This window comes from Oreochromis niloticus, linkage group LG7, assembly GCF_001858045.2.
Source record: "Oreochromis niloticus isolate F11D_XX linkage group LG7, O_niloticus_UMD_NMBU, whole genome shotgun sequence".
Taxonomy (NCBI): Eukaryota; Metazoa; Chordata; class Actinopteri; order Cichliformes; family Cichlidae; genus Oreochromis; species Oreochromis niloticus.
In genome coordinates, this window is record NC_031972.2 from 42,356,237 (window position 1) to 42,381,164 (window position 24,928).

Below are 24,928 nucleotides of genomic sequence, written 5' to 3' on the forward strand. Positions count from 1 at the left end.
TTCTTTAGCAGCAGAGCTCCTGCTGCGTACGATTCAGTAGAGAAGTGAAGCGCACACACCTTTTAGACAGATATACATCTTTAACATGTGCCCATATTAACCTGGATCTCCCTAGTAACAGCTTCTCTCAGTGTTGGCCTACTTCTCAAAGCACATCCACACATTAAGCGCACACAGCGGTTGGTTTGTCCCGGATCAGATCTGCTTGCCTCTGAGGCTTTAGAGGCACTAATCTAGATTTAGACCGACCCACTCGGCTGCATCACAAGAACTCAGCTAGACTGGGTTGCAGAAATAAACAGACGGCATTGATGTTGAGGAAAGAGAATAAATCAGTGATATTTAAAGCACTCTTGAATCTTCAATGCCCTGGCTTAGTTTTAAGAAACTGTGTGAAATACAGCCGAATGTTTTATGTTTTTGTCAGTAGGATTGTAAAACTCACTGAGTGAATGCAGCAACAAAATGGCAGTTTTCAGAGTTGCAAAGTTTACCTGGACTACAAGCTGCTTCATTTATAGCTCTAATGTAAATACACTGCTCATTTTGTAGTGTAAAACGTAATGGATTTTTTCCAGTACTTTCAGAATTAGTTAACAGACACTGTGCAAACTGAGCTCTGCTGACACTGAATCTTTGCAAGCATCTGCAGAGGCACCATGCTAATGCAAAGGCACAAAGGTAACTTGTAACTTTAAATAAAGAACTGAGTAATGTGGAATACATTATTTTTTTGAGGGTCATCCTCAACATTGGTTACCACTTATGATGATTTGGTCCTCAGATGTTTAAAAATATGAAAGGAGCAAGATTTCATTTCTTTTTTGTTTTTTTTTTCAGGGTTGTTGTTTTTTTTCATTAGTCTCATCCATTATTGATGCTCACACTTGAATATTTAATGTTAATTTCAGCATTCTGGTAAATCTCCAGAAAAAGGAAACACCAGTGGAAAACATGACATGTGCACAAAAAAGCTCCCTACTGTTTAAAGAAATCAGCCAAAGTGCTCTGTGAGTTCAAAGTAAAAACTGCTAAACAGATATGTGAAGTTAACAGTTAAACAGTTATTGGAGATACTTTACGTCTGCTTTATCAAGTAACAACAAAGTAGTAACAGCTTTTTATCACACAACATAATACGTTACTACCACTACCACTACTACTACTACTACTACCACTACAGAAGGAAAATGAAACTGATCACAGGTGACAGCTTTTCAAGTTTTAAAACAGGACACGCTGTAATACAATAAAAGCGATAAATCAGTCAAGTAAAAATGTTTTTCAGAACTAAAGGTTCTGCAAATGTTGAAGTTTGAAAGCTTTCCATGGCCATCAGGAAGGCCAGTCTGAATGCCATGCCTCTGAGGTATTTAGATTTCATTTGGTTAGAGAATATAGTGTGCGGTTATTATATTTATTCTTGCCTTTCCATCCAGACTGGTTCAGGGAAGACATACACCATGGGGACTGGCTTCGATGTCAACATAGTAGACGAAGAGCTGGGTATCATCCCCCGTGCTGTCCACCACCTCTTCAAGGGCATTGAAGAGCGCCGGCGGACCGCCCAGGAGCAGGGACGTCCTGTACCAGAGTTTAAAATCAACGCACAGTTCCTCGAGGTATGCACCCACTTTACAGCTTTTTGTTGTTGTTGTTGTTGTTGTTGTCAAATTTTAACCCAGTAAATGAAAACACAAATTTCTTAGGCTTTCCAGTGTCATGGGTCAGGCTAATATTGTTGACACCACTGGTTTAACAGGCTTTGACATGGTGCTCAGTCATTTGAAAATGCCCACACTGCCACTGCAGCAGCTGTCGTTGGTGGGATTAGGAGGTGTTATGGGGCAGGTTGGGGGTGATGATAGGTCTGTCTCTGGACAGAGAGAGTTAATAGGGATGATGTGACTTGACAGTTGTGCTAGCCCATCGGGCTCATCCTGAGCTGGGGAGGCAGTATAATGATGAAAAAGAATTTTCACACATGGCAAATAAGACGTCGTTTTAGATCTAAGCCTTCAAAAGTTACTAGATGGGCAGATTACCTTAAAACTACTGGTAGCTGCTTTAAATTTAAAAAGAGCGAGAGAGAGTGAAAGCTCCAAGCTGTTTGGCAGTGGATGAGATGCCTATATATCATTAAGACCCAATATTGTGAAACGTATACTGCTTTTTTTTTCTCAGTTATTTAGTGGCTCAAGAGATATTTTCTAAAAACGCTTTAATGTGTAGCTAATCAAAAGCTCTCAGTTCTGCTGCCATAGTCAAAATGAGAAGAGCTGAGTTGATTTCAAATAGCTGATTCTGTCATTTGAGTCACCTTCAGTTATCATAGTGTGCTAAAAGCAGTGACCTTAATGAGCAGTGAGTCTTTCACCGTACACTCATTGCTTTCACCTCTCAGGGCTGTTTACTGTACACGCTGCTGTAACTTATTGTTTGGCCTGTACACAGTATGAAAGACATACCACCCACTGGCATTTTTGCAATTTGTAAGTTATTCAACTTTTCCGTTCTGATTTTTACATAATGAGATGCTTGATCTCAGAATCTCTTCAAGAGATCTGAGAACAGCAAACATTGATAATAATATAGGTAGTAGACAGAAACGACACAGCAATCACAGAATAATCTTTTGTTCCTGCTAGTTTGAAATATTTTCTTGCGTCTTCCTGCAGCTTTACAACGAGGAAGTTCTGGACCTGTTTGACTCAACTCGAGACATGAAACAGAAATCTCACATTAAGATCCATGAAGATGCCAACGGAGGAATCTACACAGTGGGAGTGACCACACGGACGGTGTCCTCCGAGGCTGAGGTAACGCAGATTATGTGTTTCACTGTTAATGTAGGTGTTCAGCACGACATCAGTGATTTCCCTTTAAGCATCAGTTTATTCTAAAACAAAAAATCCCCAAGACATGTGTGTAGGTTGGTATCAAAGATTTACTCAGTACTCTTGGATCTAAACCTTTGTACTGCCACAATCATTACTGGAGTAAAGCTTCATATATTCAGTATAAAAATATTTTAGCACTGCACTTTGCTTTTGAGAGTTTGCTGTTGTTTTTTGCACCAAATGTTTCAAAGTGGGTTCAACCATTGTATTAATATTTAATACTCTGTCTGACTCGGTAGATGATGCAGTGCCTGAAACTGGGGGCTCTGTCTCGCACCACAGCCAGCACTCAGATGAACGTCCAAAGCTCCCGATCTCATGCCATCTTCACCATCCACCTGTGCCAAGTCCGCGTCTGTGCCTCTGACAATGTACGTCTATAAATAACCGCAAATCATGTCTGTTAGATCATATCAATTATATCATTTCTTTCCTTTTTTTCCTCCTTTTTAGTATCAATGATTGTTGGGGGGAAAAAACTGTATGTGTGCATGCTGCTGTCACTGAGTGTATTTACACGCATGATTTTTACACAGCAAGAAAATGACACTGATAATCGAGTCACCAACGGTAACTCTGAGATGGACGAGTATGAGACACTGACGGCCAAGTTTCACTTTGTGGACTTGGCCGGTTCGGAGCGGCTGAAAAGAACTGGAGCAACGGGTGATCGAGCCAAAGAGGGCATCTCCATTAACTGTGGACTGGTGAGTCTGCCTGTTCTTGCACCAGGATTTGTGAGGCAGCAAAGACTTCAAAGTCTAATGATATACTGCCATCTGGTGGCAGACTTTACAAATATACTTAAAATCAAAAATGAATGAATGATGCAGTATTTTTAATGGTATTTTCAGCTGAACAAAGTCAGCACAGTTAGAGCGACCAGGGATCCCACATTGTTCCACGCAAACATGCTGTTTCTGGGATGTGGCCACCCAAATCGCAACTAACAAAAGTAGTGCTAAAAGTGTTAACTGTAACTCTACAAATGGACTGATAGCAAATTGTTGCCTCTCTATGAAATCCTTTCTGCCTTTGTCTCCTGTCTTTATGACCAGCTCGCTCTGGGGAATGTAATCAGCGCTCTGGGTGACCGGGGCAAGCGGGCCTCACACGTGCCTTACAGAGACTCCAAACTCACCCGACTCCTGCAGGACTCATTAGGAGGAAACAGGTCAGAGGACCACAGATTTGAGCTTTTTCCTCATAAAAACATTTTGTCTTGACTGGTTTCATTCTGATACGGCAACAATTTTATCCGAATATCATCAAACAACCGTATAAGATGATGAGAACCATTGCAGGTTTATTTAATTCAAACTGAACTAAAAACTAAAACTAGACGTCGGGGAAAAGTAATTAAAATAAAAGAGACTTGTTTAAAAGAATTGAAACTACCTGGAACAATTTTGTGAACTTGGAAATAAAAATAAACATATAGAGGAAATACCCTTAGTTTTAGTGTTTGTTAGTTTGGAAAAAAAAAATTCTTATAGCTTGCCTGATGAGTCAGTGATGAACGTGTGCATGCAATGATAATTAAAGCCACTACAAACTAACACTGAAACTAATAAAAACTAAACTAAAACAAGATAATCCACCATGGAAACTAAAACTAAATTGAATTGAAGATGAAAAGTCAAAATGAAAAACAACAACACCCCAGCTAATTAGATGATATAAAACTGTGTTAACTGTGGGAGATGCCTGGCTGTGGATACCCACACACTAGATGTGATTTTTCTACATAATTTCCTGCTCTGACCTCACCAAACAATTTCCATTAGTGAGAACATCTCAACCATTTTATCTCTTATGTTAATGTAAGAAATAACTCCTAGGTGCAGTGTCCCACAGTGTCATAATTCCAATACTGTGTGGAGATCATGTGTGAAAATAATTTATGAAATGTCTCTTTCTTCTTTCTCAGCCAAACGGTGATGATTGCATGCATCAGTCCATCTGACCGTGACTTCATGGAAACTTTGAACACATTAAAATATGCGAACAGAGCCCGGAACATCAAGAACAAGGTGATGGTGAACCAAGACAAGGCCAGCCAGCAGATCAGCGCTCTGAGGACGGAAATAGCTCGACTGCAGATGGAGCTCATGGAGTATAAGACGGTGAGGAGACGGGAGGAATTTAAAGGACAGGGATGAGCCTTATGAAAAATGGAAGAAGAAAAAACCCACGTGGCATGTCAAAAAATTTAAAAACTTTTTACAACAAACTATATCGTTTTTGCCCCTCTGCAGGGTAAGCGTTTGGTGGGTGAGGACGGTGTGGAAAGCTTGAGTGACATGTTCCACGAAAACTCCATGCTGCAGACGGAGAACAGCAATCTGAGGGTGAGGGTGAAGGCCATGCAGGAGACCATCGATGCTCAGCGGGCACGACTCACCCAACTGCTCAGTGACCAGGCCAACCAGACCCTCGCCCGTGCAGGTATGCATCAAACTTATGAAATTTTTTTTTTTTGTATTGTGCCGCTCCAGTCACATGATGTCCCCCTTTTTGTTTTTTTCCTGCATGACCCTTATCATGTTTCTTTTGCAGGTGAAGGAGGCACAGAGGAAATTGGAAACATGATTCAGAGTTACATTAAAGAGATTGAAGACCTTCGGTAAATGAATTCCGATTTATTCCCTTGTTCATTTTTTTCACCTTTTCCTGTATGTTTTAGCCTCCTGTACTCATAAACATTAAGCCTACCTCATTCTTTTAACAGTCACTACCCTGAAATGTTTGATGACATGTGAGATCACAGTTCAAGTGTTTTGGTCTGGACTTTTGATCCCAGTCAATATAACACTTGTAAAACCTTCCCAGGATCTCAGTGCGAACCAAACCCCAAAACAAAAACAGATTTGGGATGGTTCAAACATTTAGACTGAAAACTAAAATACAGTAGACACGGATAAAATGAAAAGGTAGAGATGAGGTTAGTATGGGAGAAGAGAAGTTTTTATTGAAATATTTTGTAATGATGTTATAAATAGCAGGCTGGAAAAAATATAATTAGCCACACTGGTGACACAGGATCTTCAGAGGGGAGAGCAATGTTGTCTGAAACTGCAGTAGTACACAAACGGTGCACAAAGCTGTAATAAAATCATTCTGTTCATTGATTTAAATGGTGATAAAAAATACTAAACAAATTAATGCCATAGATTCAGCCTGTTTAGATGACATGAAATATGAAGTGTTTTAGTGGACTTTCATAATTGGCAATGAGCCTGAACATTGTTATTTCGGCTGCTCTCTTTAGGGGGCACCACAGTGGGGTTGAATGTCTACAGTGTTAAATACAAGCCTTGTTTTAACCCTTAAGGTTCATTTATGTTACAGATGAAATTTATTTGTGAGGGACCAAGTTTGGAGATTTGCCACAGTGAAGGCTCTGTATTACAATCTGTTGGTGTATTGATGCTGTCCTCAGGGCAAAACTCCTGGAGAGCGAGGCTGTCAGTGAGAATTTGAGGAAGAATCTGTCCCGTGCCTCCAACCGTCAGTCATTCTATGGAGGGTCCAGCTCCTTTTCCTCCACTCTTCTGGCCCCCGAGAAGGAGACTGCTGACATCATCGAACTCGCTAAGAAAGATCTGGAGAAACTGAAGAAACGAGAAAAGAAGAAGAAGAAAAGGTAACTGTGACAGTAAACAGAGCGAAGTTCCTGTTGTTTTTAAATGATTTTCAGGATTGGCTCTGTTGAATGTTTTATTACAGTTGTGCATATATTTGAGTGAGTTTCATACTGGAATGGCATTTTTATTTATCCTAAACCATTCATAATTTTCCAAAGGCATGATTGCTTTACCCAGAGGTCAGTTTGACTTGTTTCAAAGGTTCGTCTTTGTATATTGGAACGAGGATACTTAAAAGCCACAAATAACTTATTGAATAATTTATAAGCATTTGACTTCATTTATACACATAAACACATCAGCTTTATGTTTTCTGTCGTTAGTTCTCTGGTAGTGCTGTACTGTCGCTGCACTATAAATTTCAGTGCAAACACAGCAGACTGATCGCAGGCTCAGGTTTTATTTATTTATGTGTTTTTTTTAACTCAGAGTTGCCCCGGGGGGCACTTTGGGGGGCTGAAAGGTGGATTAAAGGTGTGGTTTTCAGTGCAGAGCTTCCTCTGACCATTCTTCCCTCCATTCTTCCTTTGTTCATCTCTTGCTTCCTTCTCTCGTTTGACCCTTTGACCCTCCCTGAAGACTCCAGCTGCTGTTGGAGGAGAGAGAGAGGGAGGAAAGGGAGGAGGTGGTGGTGGAAGAGGTTGAGGATGCCAGGTTTGTCAGAGCTTCCACCCTCCTGTTGCCATTCCCATGCTTCCCCATAATTCAGCACTTTATTTTAATTTTATTGTTTGTTTGGGCAGGTCTGAAGTGAAACATACTACTGTCAAAGCACATCACCTCCCTGAAACACCGTTTTGCCACTTAATAAGCTTTAATCTCCTATTTTCAAACAATCTAAGGCTGGATGACAAAATTCCCCTTTTCTTTTCAGTGTATTAATCTTTTATTTTCTTTTTGGTCACTTTATCCAGGTGGTTTTTGTGTGAAATGCTACCTTAGCATTGCTAACCCTCCGCGTTTGGATAAAATGTTTATCCAACAGATCTGCTTTATGGATTTAGTTAAAACATTTATTTTTCGTACTGCATTTTCCTTCCATGCTTCTTTACTTTGCCAGTTTTGTTCAGCCTGATGAGATGCCTCCCTTCTTTTGTTTAAAAATACTGTCTTTTGCACAATCAAGCTTATAAAATTGGAGCAATCCGAACTTATATTCTGTGGTCTTACCCAAGTCTCACTGTGTAAGACTTGTTTATGTTTTCTCACAGAGAAGAGTGCCTGCAGAGATTGAGTCATTGGAAACTAAACCTTGCATTGTGGTGAAACCAGTCAAAACGCTTCTTTGCCAAAAAGACAGTGTAACCTCCCTGATGTTAAAGATGCCATGCACAGATATGTTACTTACTACTGCGTTTATCCAGAAAATGCAAGTTTCTTTATTGCCAGCAGATTAACCTGCAATTCACTTCCTGCAGAAAAAGCTTCCAAGTGCTCTTCTTACATTACAAATGGAAAACTGATTGGATTACAACGTCTTTTAAATCTTTCAGCGTCAACAAAGAAGAAGTTCCTGACAATGAGCAAGAAAAGGGTACAGAGAAGGAAATGACAGAGAGGGCCAGTGAGGACACGGAAATGGTATGACGGACTCCATTATGTTTCGCCATTATTTATATAACCTCGTATATACAGTATACTGAATAGTGCTTTTAGATAAAAAGTTATTTGTTTTATGCTGTAGGAGGTCCAGGAGGGCAGTGACCATGAGGAGGGAGAAGGAGAGGAAGAGGAAGAAGAGGAGGAGGAAGAGATGGATGTAGAGGAGAGCTCTGATGACTCTGACTCAGAGTCAGATGAAAAAGGTATCCTGCATGAATCTTTCTTTCTTTTTATGGATTTAATGAAACTGTCTTTAAAGTGTCACTTGTTAGCTGCGACCCTTTTTTCCCATTCAGATGGAGAGTTTGGGCCAGCTGGTTACATGAGATCTCATTTAAATTCAGTATATTAGCAACTGAAAACAGACATGTTATGAACCCTGTTTAAATGTGTTTGAAGTGTGCTTTATACTTGTGACCCACACTCATAGGCCGGCCATCTAAATCATTAAACCTTTGAGAACCCGCTGTTCATGTGATAGTTTTCTTCTGAGTGACCTGAGAATTTTCTTTCAGTCTGTTCATTCTGATTCAGGTGCTTATTACCTCTACCAAGAAAGTGACCTTTTTGGTAGCATTTGCATGTGTCTATACACACAGTAGCTCAAGGATTTGAATGAATTTTGATCAAACTTTGTTGGGATAGAGTAGGGTCATGTTAACTATCCACTGAAACTTGCCTTACATCCACTGAGGTCTTTAAGGTCAGCTTAATGATTTATTGGTCAAAACTGACAAAAGCCTTACAAACTGTGTTTCTTACAGGCGTGATGTGTATAGTGAACATACAAAGATTTAAAATATCATGCCACATTTCACCTCTGACCTCTCTTTCAAGGTCAATCATTTATTTAAAAATCATAGTGATAATAATGCTACATAGAGCTGTCTAAAACTGTTTCGTACTGCCATTGTTTGTATTGACAACATAAAGGAATATTGGGAAGATTATTTGGGAATTTTAAATGTCGTGTTATAGTTTGTATCCAAATATCATATCACATTTGACCTCTGACCTCACTTTTACATTGCACATCTGCCTTTCTTTCAAGTTGAAGAAAGTATTTCTAAGACAATGAATTATATCAGGTTTATTAAAGTGAGCTTCAACAGGACAAATACATTTTAAAAAGGCTGTACTTTGTAGTGCAGTAAAAACAATTGCAAAATTTTTAATCTATGTTTAAAAGAACAAAGAAAACAAATTGAATATAAAGAAAATACAACGCTATTCCCTTAAAAGTAAATATTGTGTGGACAATGAGCTGCCTTGGTGGGGGTTTGTGCTCACAGTGCTTCTTGTAAGGAGCATTTTTGGTTTTTAGGCTTCCAAACAGATATGAATTGTAATATTAGACTGTGTATAAATTCAAGTACAGACTCCTGGTTATGTCCTGTTTTTCTGGGTTTTACCTGGCTCATTATAGAATATATTGACCTTGAAGAAGGGCGATGAGCAAAACAAAAATGTCTGCTTACATAAATTAAGACCCAATTACTCAATTAACAAAACTGGTTTACAAAAACATAATTTGATGGCATTGCTTGTGATAGTCTTTAGGCTCTGCCTAAAACTTTTTTAGGTTTAGCATTTTGTGTTTTTAGGTGGGCAAAAACACCTTTTTTAAGATAAAATATTGAAATAGTACAAATTAATTTTCTTTAATTTCTTTTCAGTTTTCAAGTTGAACATGGGACTAAACAAATGAAACTTGACTATGTGTACTCCGAGATTATTTGAATGGATCCTCTAACAACAAAATACATGAACTACTTGAGATTTATGCCTGTAACTGTGGCTGTCGATACTTAATCAGCTCATCGGTGTCTCACAGAGAATTACCAGGCAGATCTGGCCAACATCACCTGTGAGATTGCCATTAAACAGAAGCTGATTGACGAACTGGAGAACAGCCAGCGTCGTCTACACACACTGAAACAGCAGTACGAACAGAAGCTGATGATGCTGCAGTGCAAGATCCGAGACACCCAGCTGGAGAGGGACCGCGTCCTCCAAAACATGAGTAAGACGACGAGGGAAGTGGGAGGTCACATATCAGTCAGAGGGGAGAGCACTGCAGTGTGAGACATAATTTATTTACATGTGCTCTGACAGTTTGGATAAAATCATCCACCAGGAGGCACTTGTGGGTTTGGTTCATCATGTCTCTGCCTCTGATCAGCTTATTTCTCAAACAGAGAGTATATTTGGTATTTCTGCTTAAGCTTGGAAGAATTCATGTTATAGCCTACTTATTTGATCTGAGCCTTTGTTTTTCTTCAATAATGAAAAACCTGTTTATGAATGTGTGCTGGCAGACAGGGATAGTTAATACACCAAAGTTTGTCTGAGACGGATTTTAAAAGAATGGATTTTAAAGCCAGAATTATTAGTTTTGTTAAACAAACGCACGCACGCACGCACGCACGCACGCACGCACGCACACACACACACACACACACACACACACACACACACACATACACAGAGCAGACTAGTTGACCAACTGTGTGTAAAACATGTTGTCTGCAAAGTGAAAGTGTGATTCTGTTCACAAACACTTTCTCCAGATAGGTTTTGATTTGTGTAAACCTATTTTGTACTTGTATTTATTTATTTTTATTTTTGGGTAGCCTACTGTTGAGATTTCAGTTAGTCCACCTGCAGATAGTCAGGCACACACAGCTGGGAGAGCTTGTCCCACAGCAGTGTTGGATTTAAAAAATGTTATAGTATTATTAGTTTTTTCTAAATATTTTCAGGTTCGGTAGAAACTGGTACAGAGGACAAGGCTCGCAAAATCAAGGCTGAATATGAGAAGAAGCTGAGCATCATGAACAAGGAGCTTCAAAAGCTCCAGTCAGCCCAGAAGGAGCATGCCCGCCTACTCAAGAACCAATCACAGTACGAGAAACAGCTGAAGAAGCTTCAGATGGATGTGGCAGAAATGAAGAGGACTAAGGTATGGACTAAGGAGATTTACCTGTACCAGATATGACACTCATGTAAACTGGAGATACGGGCTCTCTAGTTTACATGTGTGCTGTTACTGGGCCTAATATTGTTTAATATGATCTGTCCAGGTCCGTCTTATGAAGCAGATGAAGGAGCAACAGGAGAAGAACAGGATGAACGAATCTCGCAGAAACCGAGAAATAGCTTCTTTGAAGAAGGACCAGCGCAAGCAGGAGGTTAGTAACAGTCTGTTTATAAACTTCTGCAGTTATATCACGGTCTGTGCCACGAGTTTCATTACTTTCTTTGATGATACTATATTCATGTTTCCTCCTCAGCATCAGCTGAAGTTGCTGGAGGCTCAGAAAAGACAGCAGGAGCTTATTCTGAGGAGGAAGACTGAGGAGGTGAGAGGCATCAAAAAATATTTCTGACAGAGGAAGCAGATTGAACTTTTTTAATTGTACTCGTGATACTGTAGATGCGAGCATATGTCCGGTATATGTTGTGTTTACACACTTTTTGGTGTGACAAGTAAGCTCTGTGTGTCAGGTGACAGCTCTGAGGAGGCAGGTCAGGCCTACCTCGGGTAAGGTGATCCGAAAGGTCAATCTTCCAGAACCAGTCCAGGACTCCTCACACAGACCCCCGTCTGGACGCATGTACTCCTCCAGCACCAGTGCTCCCAATGGCACTTGGTGAGTCTGTGTGCACGCAAATGTTTGCTTGGGTGTATAATTTTTTACTTTTTTAAAGAGGCCGGCTGGAAGGAAGGCTCTGAGACACTGCAGAAATTTTCAGGAAACGGTGAACACTCTACCTGCCTCATTTCATAAAGTGAAACCTAAATCTCTTCTGCAGTTATATGCATCTGTGATTAGTACCCCAGGAGATTTCTGCAGGGAAAGATCATCTAATCTAAACAAGACTTTAAGATTTAAACTTCAAAAATGTCACTGGATGGCACCACCGTGCTGCAATAAAATCTAAGCAAAACTGTGGCTGGCAGTTGAAATTCTTATTAACAGTATAGCTTTAGAGTTGAGTTCGAGGATAAAAGTATGGATAGACGGTTACAAGTATAAGCTGACTGCATGAAATGAAAGATAAACAGATGAATGTTATTAGGTAAAACATACGGTTAGCAGTTGAAAAGTATTAACAGATGGATGGCTATTATGTAAAACTTTTAACTGTCAGAATAAATAAACAAATCAACATGTTTGATAAACTCTTAAAATGTGTACTAATTAAATATCCTAAATGGCAACTAAATTTACTAGCATGTAAGATAAGTGGAGGAGTTGAAATAGTAAATCCACTTTAAAATGCACACCATGTGAACATTTGAGTTGTTGTCGATGGAGGGTTTCTTTAGTGGGCCTCTCATGTGATCATCACTTTCTACATTCTCCCTGGATTTGTACATTTAGGTGTTAAATAAGTGGCTGTATTAATCAAACAGCTTACTGATGAGTGATGCTGCATGTGCAGGTCTTCTTACAGGCGCACAGGAAGTGTTTACAGCACCAGAATGGCTCGTAACAAATGGCAGTCCCTGGAGCGGCGGATCTCTGATGTCATCATGCAGAGGATGACCATCTCTAATATGGAAACCGACATGAACCGCCTTCTCAAGGTAAAAACCTAAAGCAGGACAGTTATAGATTTTGAATGTTAGCAGATCAGGAGAAAGACCAAAAAGATATCTTGCTAGATGCCTGGAAGGCATTAAATTGTTCTTTTATCTTCAGTAGTGAAATTTTGAAATATTCTAGGACCCTTGTGGCTGTTGTTAAGCTTAATGCAGCACAAACAGTTGTTTCATTTAATATTGCTCTGCTCCTTGTGTGTTTCCTTATCAATGAGCTTCAAAGAACATGTCATGGCTTTAGGTTGATTTAATCATCTTCTGTGACTTTTCCCATATTCAGAAATGACTCAGTGATTGAAAATCTATAAGAAGTTGTTTAATTTTTAACACACAGCAAAGGGAGGAGCTCACCAAGCGCAAGGAGAAGGTCCTCAGGAAGAGGGACCGGCTGCTCAGAGAGGGGCCAGAGGCAGAGAAGACTGTTCTTCCCATCAATGAGGAAGTGGAAGCATTGACAGCCAACATTGACTATATTAATGACAGTATTGCAGATTGTCAGGCCAACATCATGCAGATGGAGGAAACCAAGGTGAGAGAGCCTGCTGATTCTGGAAATAGGCAGCCAGATATTGAAAACGTCAGACGGGTTGTTTAGCTTGTTTTAACCCCCTTTTTTTCTGAACTGAGAAGTTTTCAGGCCTGCTTCCAGAATAAAATGACCAGGTGTGAATCAGCAGTTAGTGATGGTGATCTCTGCCTATACAGCTTAATAGGACTACCCTCGGAAAAACCTGGAACCTGTTCACATGGTCGTCAAATCACATCTATGTTAGTCATATAGTGAGGTGTAAAAACTTGGGCAGAGGGGAGGTCGCCAGATACCATCTATATAAAAGAAATGGATAGACTGTGGAACGTGAATGACCTTAATTATGTCACAATCAGCTAAAATTCAGCGTTCTTAGCACTTGCTGACTGAAGAGTAAAGGATTTGAGAGAATATATCTTTGAATTAATATAGTTTAATTTTTCTTTTGTATTTCTTCTTTTTTAAGTTGTATAAATGGTGTTTTACTCTAACTCAGGAGAGCCCATACACATTTTTACTGTCAGGAAAACTATGGGAGAGTCAATACTGAAACTGTAACAGTAACTTTCCTCAATGTGTAAAGGGGCGGTGACGGAGTGTGTGTCACCGGCGGTTTTTATGTGCTAAGGAAGAGAACCTAGTTTAAGGACGGGACGCAGTCATAATAAACACAGTGTCTGAAGCACCATGGACTCCAGTTCCAAGAGAAAAAGTGGCACTCTTATTATTTTGCTAAAAATATGCATTGTAGCACATAATAAATGACATATGGGCATGTTAACAAGGTTGGAAATTTGATTTTCATTTCTGTTAACTATGGTCTTCAAATTTTACTTTTTCTTTCTCCCAGGAGGAAGGTGACACTGTGGACGTCTCTGCTGTGATTGGTTCCTGTACTCTGACAGAGGCTCGTTTTCTCCTTGATCACTTCATGTCAATGGCAATTAACAAGGTACCCTCCTTCAGAAAGAGAAATCACACCTGTTCAGTGAAAACATCACCATTTTCTCTCCTTATGAATAACATACAACAAACATGAATATACATAGATGTTATTTAGCTTACGTGTCTTTTATTTTGCAAAATAATAGAAACCTCTGTATGTAGAAAGAAATGCAGTTGTATAGTAACAGAAACTGTAGGACACCAGTTGACTGTAGGTGGGTTGTAAGTGACCAGTGGAGAAGATGTTTGTTGTTCCTTCACTGTTGATCTTTTATTTAACCAAAATTCAACTTGGATCATTTTTTATTGTTAACAACTGATAAAAATTGCCACATCTGTATTGGGGCTAAATACTTGAGAGCCACTGCTGTACAGTAGTCATACAGCCCAAGTATCAGCAATATGACATGCAAGTGCATTTGCATATGTGCATGATATTAAGTTGTAGCATCTGTTCCATGCATTAACTCAGAAACTTCCAACTCTAACCAAAAAATGAAGTGCAGATGAAATGGCCTGACACTGTGGTCTGACCTCTTCAGGGCCTGCAGGCAGCTCAGAGGGAGTCTCAGGTGAAGGTGATGGAGGGCAGATTGAAGCAGACTGAGATTACCAGCGCCACACAGAACCAGCTGCTCTTTCACATGCTGAAGGAGAAAGCAGAGTTTAACCCAGAGCTGGACGCGCTGCTGGGGAATGCTTTGCAAGGTAGAAAAAAATAATAAAAAGATACAATAAAATAAAAACGTATCCAGTTTGGACCAGGCCCCGCCCACCCACTGAAAGTGTCACTGATATCATGCTAGGTAAAGCTGAGATTAGAATTTAATTCTGGAATGTTGTAGATCTATTTCTCTCCCTGAGTGTATGTGTTTAAATTTAGCAGCATAAATGTTGCTTTCATACTCTTGTTAGAAATGATTTTGCTGTCAGGAGGTGCACTGGGTAACTGGTCAGTTGCATGATTGGGCCTTTTGAGGTGCTATTGCTTGTTGCCTTCTGCCGAATAGAAGCTGGCGTCCCTGTTGTATAACCGACAGTTAATTCCATGGTTACATTTTGGTGCTGTGTATACAAGTATATACGATCACATTAGTATAATACGGTTTCTATTTACATGTTTGTTATTAAAGCTGATTTCTTCTTTTTATTTTGATATTGGATTTGCCAGCGTCTGTTCGGTAGGATGCTCTGACAGTTGGTGCATTTTATTTTATTTTTATATCTTTTTTTAATTTATCGATTTATTTATTTATTTATTTTTGAATTTCGGGGGATGGTTTTTGATTTGTGCATTGCCTTTTTCTGTTCCCCCATCTTTTCTTTTCCCTTCTTTTGTTTTCTTATGTGTTTACAGAGCTAGGTAACATCCCGCCTGGTAAGTGAAACCCTATTGGACTCTAATCGGTTATGAATGCATGGTTCCTTCCCTTTGCACTTTGAGAACTAACTGAACATAACATAAACAGGTGCATGAGGTGCAGTGCAACCAGGCTTCCCTCCATGTGTTGGCTGAAGCTTTCCCCTCTCCTTATCTGGATACACTCCTCCTACCCCCTGTCCTCCCCCTCCTCCTCCTTGCAGCTCACATGTGCTACAGCCTCCATGCTTTAGCACCTGCTAACCCCAGACTCTTCTACAGGAACCATATAACGTGGATATTTTGCTCTGTTAGACCTTGTAGGTCAGCTGACCCATCAGGACCAGCAGACTAATGATTTCTCGCACTCCTCCACCCTGTTATCTCATGTTGGTTCTTTTACATTCATCTCAGCTCCCTTACATGTCTCTTTAAAATCTTCCCAATATGACCTCTCTCTGACTTTGAACCTCATCTGTTTTTGAGCCATCTGGTATTAATGAGCTCGGCGAGGGCCAGGTTTATCAATTAAACAGCATGGCGCTGTGCTGACATCACCCCTCATCTGCTTCATCTGTTCATTTTTCTACATGTTATACAAAAGAAATCAAAATCGCAAAGGTTAAAATAAAGAAGTTAAATTATTTAAGTCTCTAGCAAGGTATACTTACTAAGAACCATTTTAGCTGACCAGTCATCTCAGTTTAATCTCTCCATCTAATATTCTCTATTCACGGATCTCATCTGACAGAAAACGGGGACGATAGCAGCAGTGATGAATCGGCCCAGAGCCCCTCTGCAGAGGGAAAGTAAGTCTGTTATAGTTCTTATAAAGTACTATAACAATGTATTTGTAGATTTAAAATATTATCTTGTGGCATATTTTGTCACGTTTATGTTAAGTTGCTTTGGTAGTTCATGAATTGTTATATTATTGCATTATATACATATATGATGTTTTATTGCTTCTTGTAATGAAATTGCATTTTGTCTTTTATGTTTATATTAATGTTTATATTATTCTTATAATTGTTAATTATATGAAGTATTGTTTAATTATACTGCAAAACAGTAAAGCAGGGAGGAGCAGTGTAGTCCAAGCACATTCTTTAATGATTGTTTGCATGATTGTCTGTATTTCCTCCAGCACTCTGGCTACAGATTTCATGAAACTTTGTGGAGAGACCAAAACAAGGAATAAGGTATTGTAGAGTTTATTGCACATGTTTGATGCCTTATCCTAAAACCAATTCTGTATTTTTAATTATTCACTTATCTGTGCTGTACAGGCTCGCAGGAGGACAACCACTCAGATGGAGTTGCTCTACGCTAACAGTGACTCTGCACCTGACGCACCTACTGTCGACTTTTCTAGTCCGATGTTGCCGTTAGCTGAAACACCAGATGCGGGCGGAGACATGGACTTGTCAGGCTCAGTCAGGGACTACGCAGCTCTCTCCCCTGGCTTTTCCTCTAAAATGGGCAGCATGTAAGTTCAGGCCCTGCACTCTTACTAACAGATTAATTCCTCCTTCTCTTTTTCCTGCATGTTGTTGCTGCGCTTCTTTGCTTTATTTGGTTATATATTGTTCACAAGCACCTTCACATTTTGCTATACTTTACAGCAATTGATGAATCTATTTGAGAAAAGCATGTAGAGACCAGCAAATATTTTGTATTGCTTGATTATTACTGTGCCCTGCAAAAGTCTCCCTTGCCATTCCTTATTCCAGGTCAGTTGCACACTAATAAAAGAAACACTAACCAGGCTGCATTAAATGTCTTGTGACAAGCAGTGCTTTAAAATGGAGCCAGTTGCTTTATGTAAGAATAAACCTTAGCTGATAATAATCCATCAGAAATGATACAGTTAGAATTATATTTGTGGATGTGCAGCACACACTGCACTCATTGTTAAACATGAGCTTGACGAAGAACCATCACTGTTTTGGAACTGTAACATCAGGTAACTGCATTTCTGCGTGTACTGCATGCTCATCTCGTCATTGTTGCCATTATTTTGTGTTGGTTTCATTTCCATTTGTTTTAAAAATCTTTTTTTTTATACTATCTGTGTTGTTTGTGGATAAATCGGTAAAACTGAACATTCAGTTCTGGCTCCAGAAATCTGCCAGGCGTGGAAAAGCGAGCTCCTGAGCCTTCCCCGCTCTCGCGCAGGAAGACCTATGACAAGGCACAAGCAGCGGCTGAAAGGGCAAAGGTCAAGGACATTAAACAGTAAGAGCTTGATGCCATCATCGTGGCTACAAAGCTTAAAGACAAAACCACTTCACTTTGACCCTACTAATACTCCTCCTTCTGGTTTCCTGGTTTGGAAAAGCATGTGGTGTCACCTACATAATGCTCTGCATCTTGTTTGATGACCGTTCACATGCCAAGTTCTATGCTTCATTTGAAGCAATTTTTTCCCAGCCTAACTTAAATAACACATATCTTCTCTGAGCTCTAATGTTGAAAGCTGGTGATTACTGTATTTTTGATAGTTTGGGATCCAGTTCATTGTTTGCTTACTAATTGATCCGCTTGCTTCTGACGTCCTGTTCAGAGATCGCTCTCTTTACTTTTCTTTATCTCACCAGTAAGTTTTCCAGCGTAAGATTCAAATAGAAAGATTGAACAGTGAGTGAACGGTTATTATAAAAGTGGCTGTGCATCAACTGAAAAATACTGACAGCAGTCTTTGATTATATCTTAAAAATACTTCTTCATTGCCTGTCGTCCTGTTTTAGTTTATGAGCAACTTCAAAAATATTAGTGCTGTGAAAGTGATCAAGATTTATTTGTAGTACAGACTTGAAGATTAAATCTAAGAGGTTTGTCAAAATAATGAAAAATAACATTGCATTAACTATTTAGGAGTCATAATTATTACATGTGAGCATTATCTCAGTATCTGTAATTATACCCAAAAGTCTTGATTGCATTGGTTTTGAGGGTTTCTGCTTAAAGGTAGTGTATAAAAGCTCATGACTAGATGTCAGTAGATTGCAGTCAACTGAATTCTATTCTTACCCTTCCCAATTTTAAGCACCTAATCCTAGATACAGTGGTCGGTTAAGGACAAACAATTCTGGCCGTCGAGTGTAGACTGCCAATCTGCCGTTTACCTCAGCGGTATGCTGGTTGTTCACATCCTTTTAATCTGGAGGAGGCTGTAAAACTTCTGAGTCTGATACGAGTTTATGAATCGGTGAAGCTCACTGATGTCTAATGACAATACTGAGGTTAGTTGTTGAGTTTTAGTGGATTTTGTTGCACTTAGCTGCTCTTAGCTGGTGTCACTGAAAATGTCTTTGCAGTTGCTGTAACGTTGTTGGACTCGGACACTTGGCAAATAAACTGCGAGGGAAAGTGCGATTTTTATTTTTTTATTTTATCTTTTTTAAAACATTTGAGTCCAACATTAGTTGGAATAATGTTAGCTTACAACCGGCAGTTGTTGTTTAGCCGGCTTGTAAGGTGTTTAGAGACGAGGGTGTTGTTTGTCTAATCTGCTGACAATAAGTAATTGTGACAATATCAAAAATAATTAAACATGTTTATGGACATTTTTGTTTATTAGAGCCCTGATATCATTCAGGAGGTGAACCTTTTGAGGTGAGGAGGATAAGGTGGAAATGAAGAAGAGAGATAAAAATATACATGTACAAATATTAAATGGTCATATATAGTTTGAAAGAGCTGTTTGTGATCTTTTACAAGTTTATGTATGTGTTTTTATGACATGGCAGGAAAATGCCAGCAACAAGCCGCCTTGTATGGGAAGCATCCTGGGTTGCTGCATTTAAATTGTTTGTGTTTTGACCATTAGGCTAGGACACCCAACAGGATAAACTCTCTAGGCTACAGCATGGCATTTACTCTGCCACCACCCTCAGGCTAAACATGACATTTTTGTTAAAACGAGTCGCCTCATTTTTCTCTTCTTCTTTTTTTCATCCACCAATTTCTTTCTGGTGTGCAGTCTAGTCACCCACATGCTCAGCTATTGTTAGATTTAAGCAGTCATTAAAAGATGTTTTGACACAAGATGAATCATTTTTCTTTAAATATATTCTAAAAATTACAGTGTTCAGGTTTTTCTCCCAAAGCTCTAATTTGACCTCATTAAAGACGGATTGGGGGGGGGTAAAATTGTCGTGTATGCTGGGAAGATGGTAAAACCTGTTGAACTGGGGGATTTGGGACTACATCTAAATAAGGTTTTCAGTGAAACAAGGGTAATAAATGCCTGAGGTCTGCCAGGCTTTTGTGTAAAAAGAGAATAAATTGTTGCTCTAAAACAGGAACTTTAGTGGCATGATGATTTGTTGACAGAATGATAGTTGCTTACACTGTCAACCAACTGGTAATCTTAAGAAACCAGACTGAGCAGCAAACATTTCAGTAATCCTTAATAGCTTCAGATGAGTGTGAACAAGTGACAACGCTTTACTGCCAAAACCATCCTGCTGGTGGCTTCGATGACATAAATGCAGCATGTGCATCTGCTGTCTTCATGCAGTCCTGCCACACTCCTGCCAGCAGTGTTTTAACAGCTTAGTCCACAGTTTAATTATGCAGTAGCTTAATTGGAAGTGATTCTGCCTACCTTCAGAAACCTGAAGAGCTGCCTGCCATTTCCTGTCTCTCCCCTACTGCTTTTCTCAATAACCACTTAAGCTGTATGACAGGTTACCTAAGGCATACTGCAAATGTTGTGCAGGATCAGATGGGCTGTCTGAAATGTTATTTTGTCAAATGCTGGCCAAATGCTTACTCTGTCCCAAGTAACTGCAATGATGTTTGGGTTAATACATGTGGATTTTGTACATAAACATAATAAAAGACAATGTTAGACATTCAGAGTTTATAAAAGCATATTGTACCATTGTAAAGTGGAGCCTATATGTGTCCAGAAACATTTAAGACCATATTGTTTTTGATTCTTTGGCTAAAAGACTGCAGAAAAGATATAGGGTAGCCACTGTGACATCTATTTAGTTTCAGATTTTGTATTTTAAAAGCTCAAACTTAGCCTTTTAGTCCAGCAATGTTTGTAGCTCAGAGACATTGACATCTATCAATTAGTGCGAATGCTTAAAATACATGGTATAAAACATGGTCATGGCTTCTGTGGTGGAAAAAAGAAGCCAGTGTGAAAATACCTTAAATCTGTACGCTGAAAGGGAAAATGGCTTTGATTTGACCTCTGTAAACACTGTCCTGTTGAGTTTATAGGCTCAGTCACTAATTTAGTGTCATATCGAATTAAAGTCTGTTTCCAAAGAGAGGTTTATCTGTGGTATTAAAACCACATGCTCATTGGACAGCTTGTCACTCACAAGTCATTAGCAAGTTTTAGAGTCAGAACTGCACCATCTCATCACATCAAGCTTTTTTCAACCAGATGGCTGTGATGGAAACACTCAGGTTGAGGGTTCAAAGCAGGACTCAAAATGCACAAGCTTCTCAGACCATATCGATACCAAACAGAAAATGTTTGTCATCTGATTCCTCTGAGAGATCCACTTCAGTGACTTCAGTTAGCTGAGATGAGGCAGAGAAGAGGCCTTTCAGCCACAGTTGTCACACCTATTAATCAAAGTTGCAGCTCCTCTAACAAACTAATGAAGCACTTACAAATTCTAAAAAGCACTCCTACTTCTCCATCCACAATCCATAAGTGTACATGTAAGTCATGTTATATTAGCTGCTACACTCTGCTTAATGGAAAGTACATTCTCAGTGTGTGTGCAACTTCATTATATATGTGCAGACATAATTTATCAGTTTGGAGGTAAAAACTGGAAAATTATTACTGGAATTATACAGATTTTACCAATCGCTTTATGGAAGGCAGAAGTAATTGATGGGTATGGAAAATGTATATGCTCAATATATTACACTAAAATGTATTCCTCCCATGTGTTATGTTTTTGTCGAGGCTGCACTGCAGCTAACAACTCAGGAACTCAGGAATAGGAAGCAGTTAGTTTTATAATCAGTAGCTAATCAGCCCCCAGGAATATCAGAATATCATCCCCTCAGGGATGCCTCCACCTGTCCTCCAGCTTCCTCCTACTGTAGCTTCACTCAACTCTCTGATCCAAACAAGTATGAGTACTTTATTTATTTATTTTTGGGCTGTTGTTGATTTGCCATACCTATCCATCCATCTGTTTTCTTCCCCTTAGCCAGTTCATGGTGGGTGAGTCGGGCTGGAGCTTATTCCTGGAGCACGCCAGTCTGTTGCAGGCTGCAGGGCCGTTCTTTGGTTTTGTTCTCTCTGGGGTTTCCTCCCCCACTGCTTTGGCAACTTTGTGCGAGAGTTACCCAGAAAAAAAAACAAACATGTTAAAACATGATTAAAATCAATGAATGGATGTCTTCTCTAAGATCATGAGATAATTGCAACAAAGCCAAACAGCGTCACTGTGTTTAGTGCATTGTTGGTATTGAACCTTAACCCTCTGCAGTCCTCTCCTGCCATTTTTTTTTCTCACATCTGTGAAGTTTTTCATGCTTCAGACCTGAAGAACAAAAACCTACTAATGATAAGTGTCACTTTTTGGATAGCTCATGCTGCAGATTCGCTGATTATGAAATTTTACAATTACACTATCACAGCCAGCCAATTAGTGATCAACCAGGCTTCCTGAGATGCTGCAGAATTCTTAGTCCCTGATGAGAAGGCTCCACGGGTTTCCAGTGATCACCTGTCTTTGGCTCTTTGGGTGTTTCAATCAATTATAGGCTGCAAAAGGAATCATCTCGATTATTTATAGGTTCTTGGCTTGTCTCTCCTTTCTTTCAACACAAGGGTGACTCTGTTCACAGCTGTCTCATCATTTTTCTCTTATTTTCCATCTCTTTCTATTTTTGGTTTGCATCACTGAGAGAGTTGCATGAGTCTGTTGTGTGAATTTGTTGGGGTTTTTTTTCTTCTTTTTTTTACTTTGCCATGTGTGATGCTGCCCTTTATGATGGTGGTTTGTTTGTTTTCCAGGGGCGTCATTAACCCGGTCCCACCCACCAAGAGCAGCCGGTCGTCGACATTACAGTGTGTTCACGTGGCGGAGGGACACAGTAAAGCTGTTTTATGTGTTGACTGCACTGACGACCTGCTGTTCACAGGATCCAAAGGTTAATGCTCACAATCCTCCCTCCTTCCTTCCTTCTTTCACCTCCTGACTCTAATCTTACACCTCTAATCAGTATTCTTCAAATGCCTTCTTGTTACAGCTATGGTAATTTATTACACTTGGACATGGTGTTGTGCTGTTATATAACAGTATAACACCACATATAAAAGCCAATAAGGATTAATTAGGATTGTCATATGGTGGATAAGTGAGGTGATGGAACATAAATGACATTGTCCAAGCCACAACATTGTTATTGTGATGGAGCTTTTAAGCATAACAAATGCATTTAAATGTGCAGGAAATCAGCTAGAGTGCCAATTAATCCCAGCAGGATTAATTGTGCATTCCAAGTGCAAGAAGGTGCCGTCCAGCTCTGTTTAGTTTTGCTGTCAGTTAAAATGGATTTTGTTTTGTATCCCTTGCGCCATGATGAATTTTATCCCATCAGTTTTGTTGTTGCGCTCTTCAGTTTTGACATCTCGTTCTCAGAAATGTTCTCGGTATTTTAATATTGTCATAAATCACGGTGAAAATGACAAGATGGTGTTTTAATTTGCAGACCGGACCTGTAAGGTGTGGAATCTGGTGACGGGTCAGGAGATAATGTCTCTAGCAGGTCACCCCAACAATGTGGTGTCAGTCCGTTATAGCTCTAGTTTGGTCTTTACTGTCTCTACCTCCTACATCAAAGTCTGGGACATTCGGGACTCCGCCAAATGCATCCGCACACTAACGTGAGTAAGACTATTTATTATGGACTGCTGAACATTATGTTCACTTCCCTGGCACACACTTTCTGTATAGTTTCTATATAGCAAACTTACAACCCCGTCAGTTGGTATAGTTAAGCTTTATGTACTTAATATGGATAAAATAATAAACACTTTAGTTTTCACACTTCTTTTTTCTTGTTTCCCAAATATTTTTCTTTCCAAATCAGTGAAAATATTAAGTTATACAGTCTATGGATTTGTTATTGTTTTAGCAGTATTTCTTTAGCTTTAAAGAAAATAAACATCAATTTGAGTTAAAATTAAAATTACCCCTTTAAAGCAGGGATGTCCAACTCCAGGCCTCAAGTGCCGGTGTCCTGCAGGATTTAGATCTCACCCTGGGCCAGCACACCTGAATCAAATGATTAATAATAATAATAATACTACTAATAATGGATTGCATTTATATAGCGCTTTTCAAGACCCTCAAAGCGCTTTACAATTCCACTATTCATTCACTCTCACATTCACACACTGGTGGAGGCAAGCTACAGTTGTAGCCACAGCTGCCCTGGGCAGACTGACAGAAGCGAGGCTGCCATATCGCGCCATCGGCCCCTCTGGCCAACACCAGTAGGCGGTAGGTGAAGTTTCTTGCCCAAGGACACAACGACCGAGACTGTCCGAGCCGGGGCTCGAACCAGCAACCTTCCGATTACAAGACAAACTGCCAACTCTTGAGCCACGATTAGTTCATTACCAGGCCTCCGGAGAACTTCAATACATCTTGAGGTGGTAATTGCCATTTAAATCAGCTGAGTTGGATCAAGGACACATCTAAAACCTGCAGGACACCGGCCCTTGAGGCCTGGAGTTGGACACTCCTGTTTTAAAGTTACACCTCCTGTAATGCTAATTATGCCTAATTACTTGTTGCGTAATTGTACATATTTTATTCATATATCTTCAGGTCTTCTGGTCAAGTTAATGTTGGGGATGCCTGTGCGTCCAACACCAGCCGGACAGTCACCATCCCTGCAGGAGAGAACCAGATCAACCAGATTGCGCTCAACCCCAACGGCACAGTCCTGTACGCTGCTGCTGGAAACTCTGTCAGGGTCTGGGACCTGAGAAGGTAAGCAGAGATACTCAAAATGAATGCAAAAGTAATTTCCAGACAGTGGGATAGCTGGGTGGCAGTCAGTCTGATTTAACAATCTGAGTGATTTTTCTTAAGTGAAATATCGTACTTTTTGGGTGGATTGTTTGGAGTTTGGTACAGATTATTGTGACACTTTGTTTTTAGTTTCCTCTGCCAACACGGTTGTTTTTAGTAACCTTATTGTGCGTGTCATTCTGTCTGTAAATATAACATCACTCAAAAGCTTGAAAAGTTTTAAATGAATACTGATAAAAGTTAAAACCCCACTCTACACCCCTACAACCTCTGTTAAAATATGTCTTACATCCACCAA

At 39.7% G+C, this 24,928-nt stretch overlaps 1 protein-coding gene across 7 annotated transcripts in view; it reads left to right on the forward strand.

Moving 5' to 3' along the window:
* Positions 1–24,928, forward strand: part of kif21a (kinesin family member 21A) — a 54,283-nt gene that overhangs the window by 22,762 nt on the left and 6,593 nt on the right. Inside the window, exons 3-31 of one of the 7 annotated variants that reach the window (XM_025908690.1) lie at positions 1,440–1,622; positions 2,679–2,819; positions 3,140–3,271; positions 3,437–3,607; positions 3,959–4,074; positions 4,831–5,026; positions 5,159–5,348; positions 5,460–5,526; positions 6,343–6,546; positions 7,127–7,201; positions 8,041–8,128; positions 8,232–8,352; positions 9,984–10,172; positions 10,912–11,111; positions 11,233–11,340; positions 11,443–11,511; positions 11,657–11,802; positions 12,599–12,743; positions 13,093–13,287; positions 14,138–14,239; positions 14,775–14,940; positions 15,590–15,610; positions 16,344–16,401; positions 16,740–16,794; positions 16,882–17,081; positions 17,705–17,830; positions 22,602–22,738; positions 23,300–23,474; positions 24,424–24,588. In XM_025908690.1, the coding sequence (XP_025764475.1) occupies positions 1,440–1,622; positions 2,679–2,819; positions 3,140–3,271; positions 3,437–3,607; positions 3,959–4,074; positions 4,831–5,026; positions 5,159–5,348; positions 5,460–5,526; positions 6,343–6,546; positions 7,127–7,201; positions 8,041–8,128; positions 8,232–8,352; positions 9,984–10,172; positions 10,912–11,111; positions 11,233–11,340; positions 11,443–11,511; positions 11,657–11,802; positions 12,599–12,743; positions 13,093–13,287; positions 14,138–14,239; positions 14,775–14,940; positions 15,590–15,610; positions 16,344–16,401; positions 16,740–16,794; positions 16,882–17,081; positions 17,705–17,830; positions 22,602–22,738; positions 23,300–23,474; positions 24,424–24,588 (3,941 nt within the window). The remainder of the gene's footprint in view (positions 1–1,439; positions 1,623–2,678; positions 2,820–3,139; positions 3,272–3,436; positions 3,608–3,958; positions 4,075–4,830; positions 5,027–5,158; positions 5,349–5,459; positions 5,527–6,342; positions 6,547–7,126; positions 7,202–8,040; positions 8,129–8,231; positions 8,353–9,983; positions 10,173–10,911; positions 11,112–11,232; positions 11,341–11,442; positions 11,512–11,656; positions 11,803–12,598; positions 12,744–13,092; positions 13,288–14,137; positions 14,240–14,774; positions 14,941–15,589; positions 15,611–16,343; positions 16,402–16,739; positions 16,795–16,881; positions 17,082–17,704; positions 17,831–22,601; positions 22,739–23,299; positions 23,475–24,423; positions 24,589–24,928) is intronic. The other 6 variants (XM_025908692.1, XM_025908693.1, XM_025908694.1 and 3 more) reach the window with 6 other exon arrangements.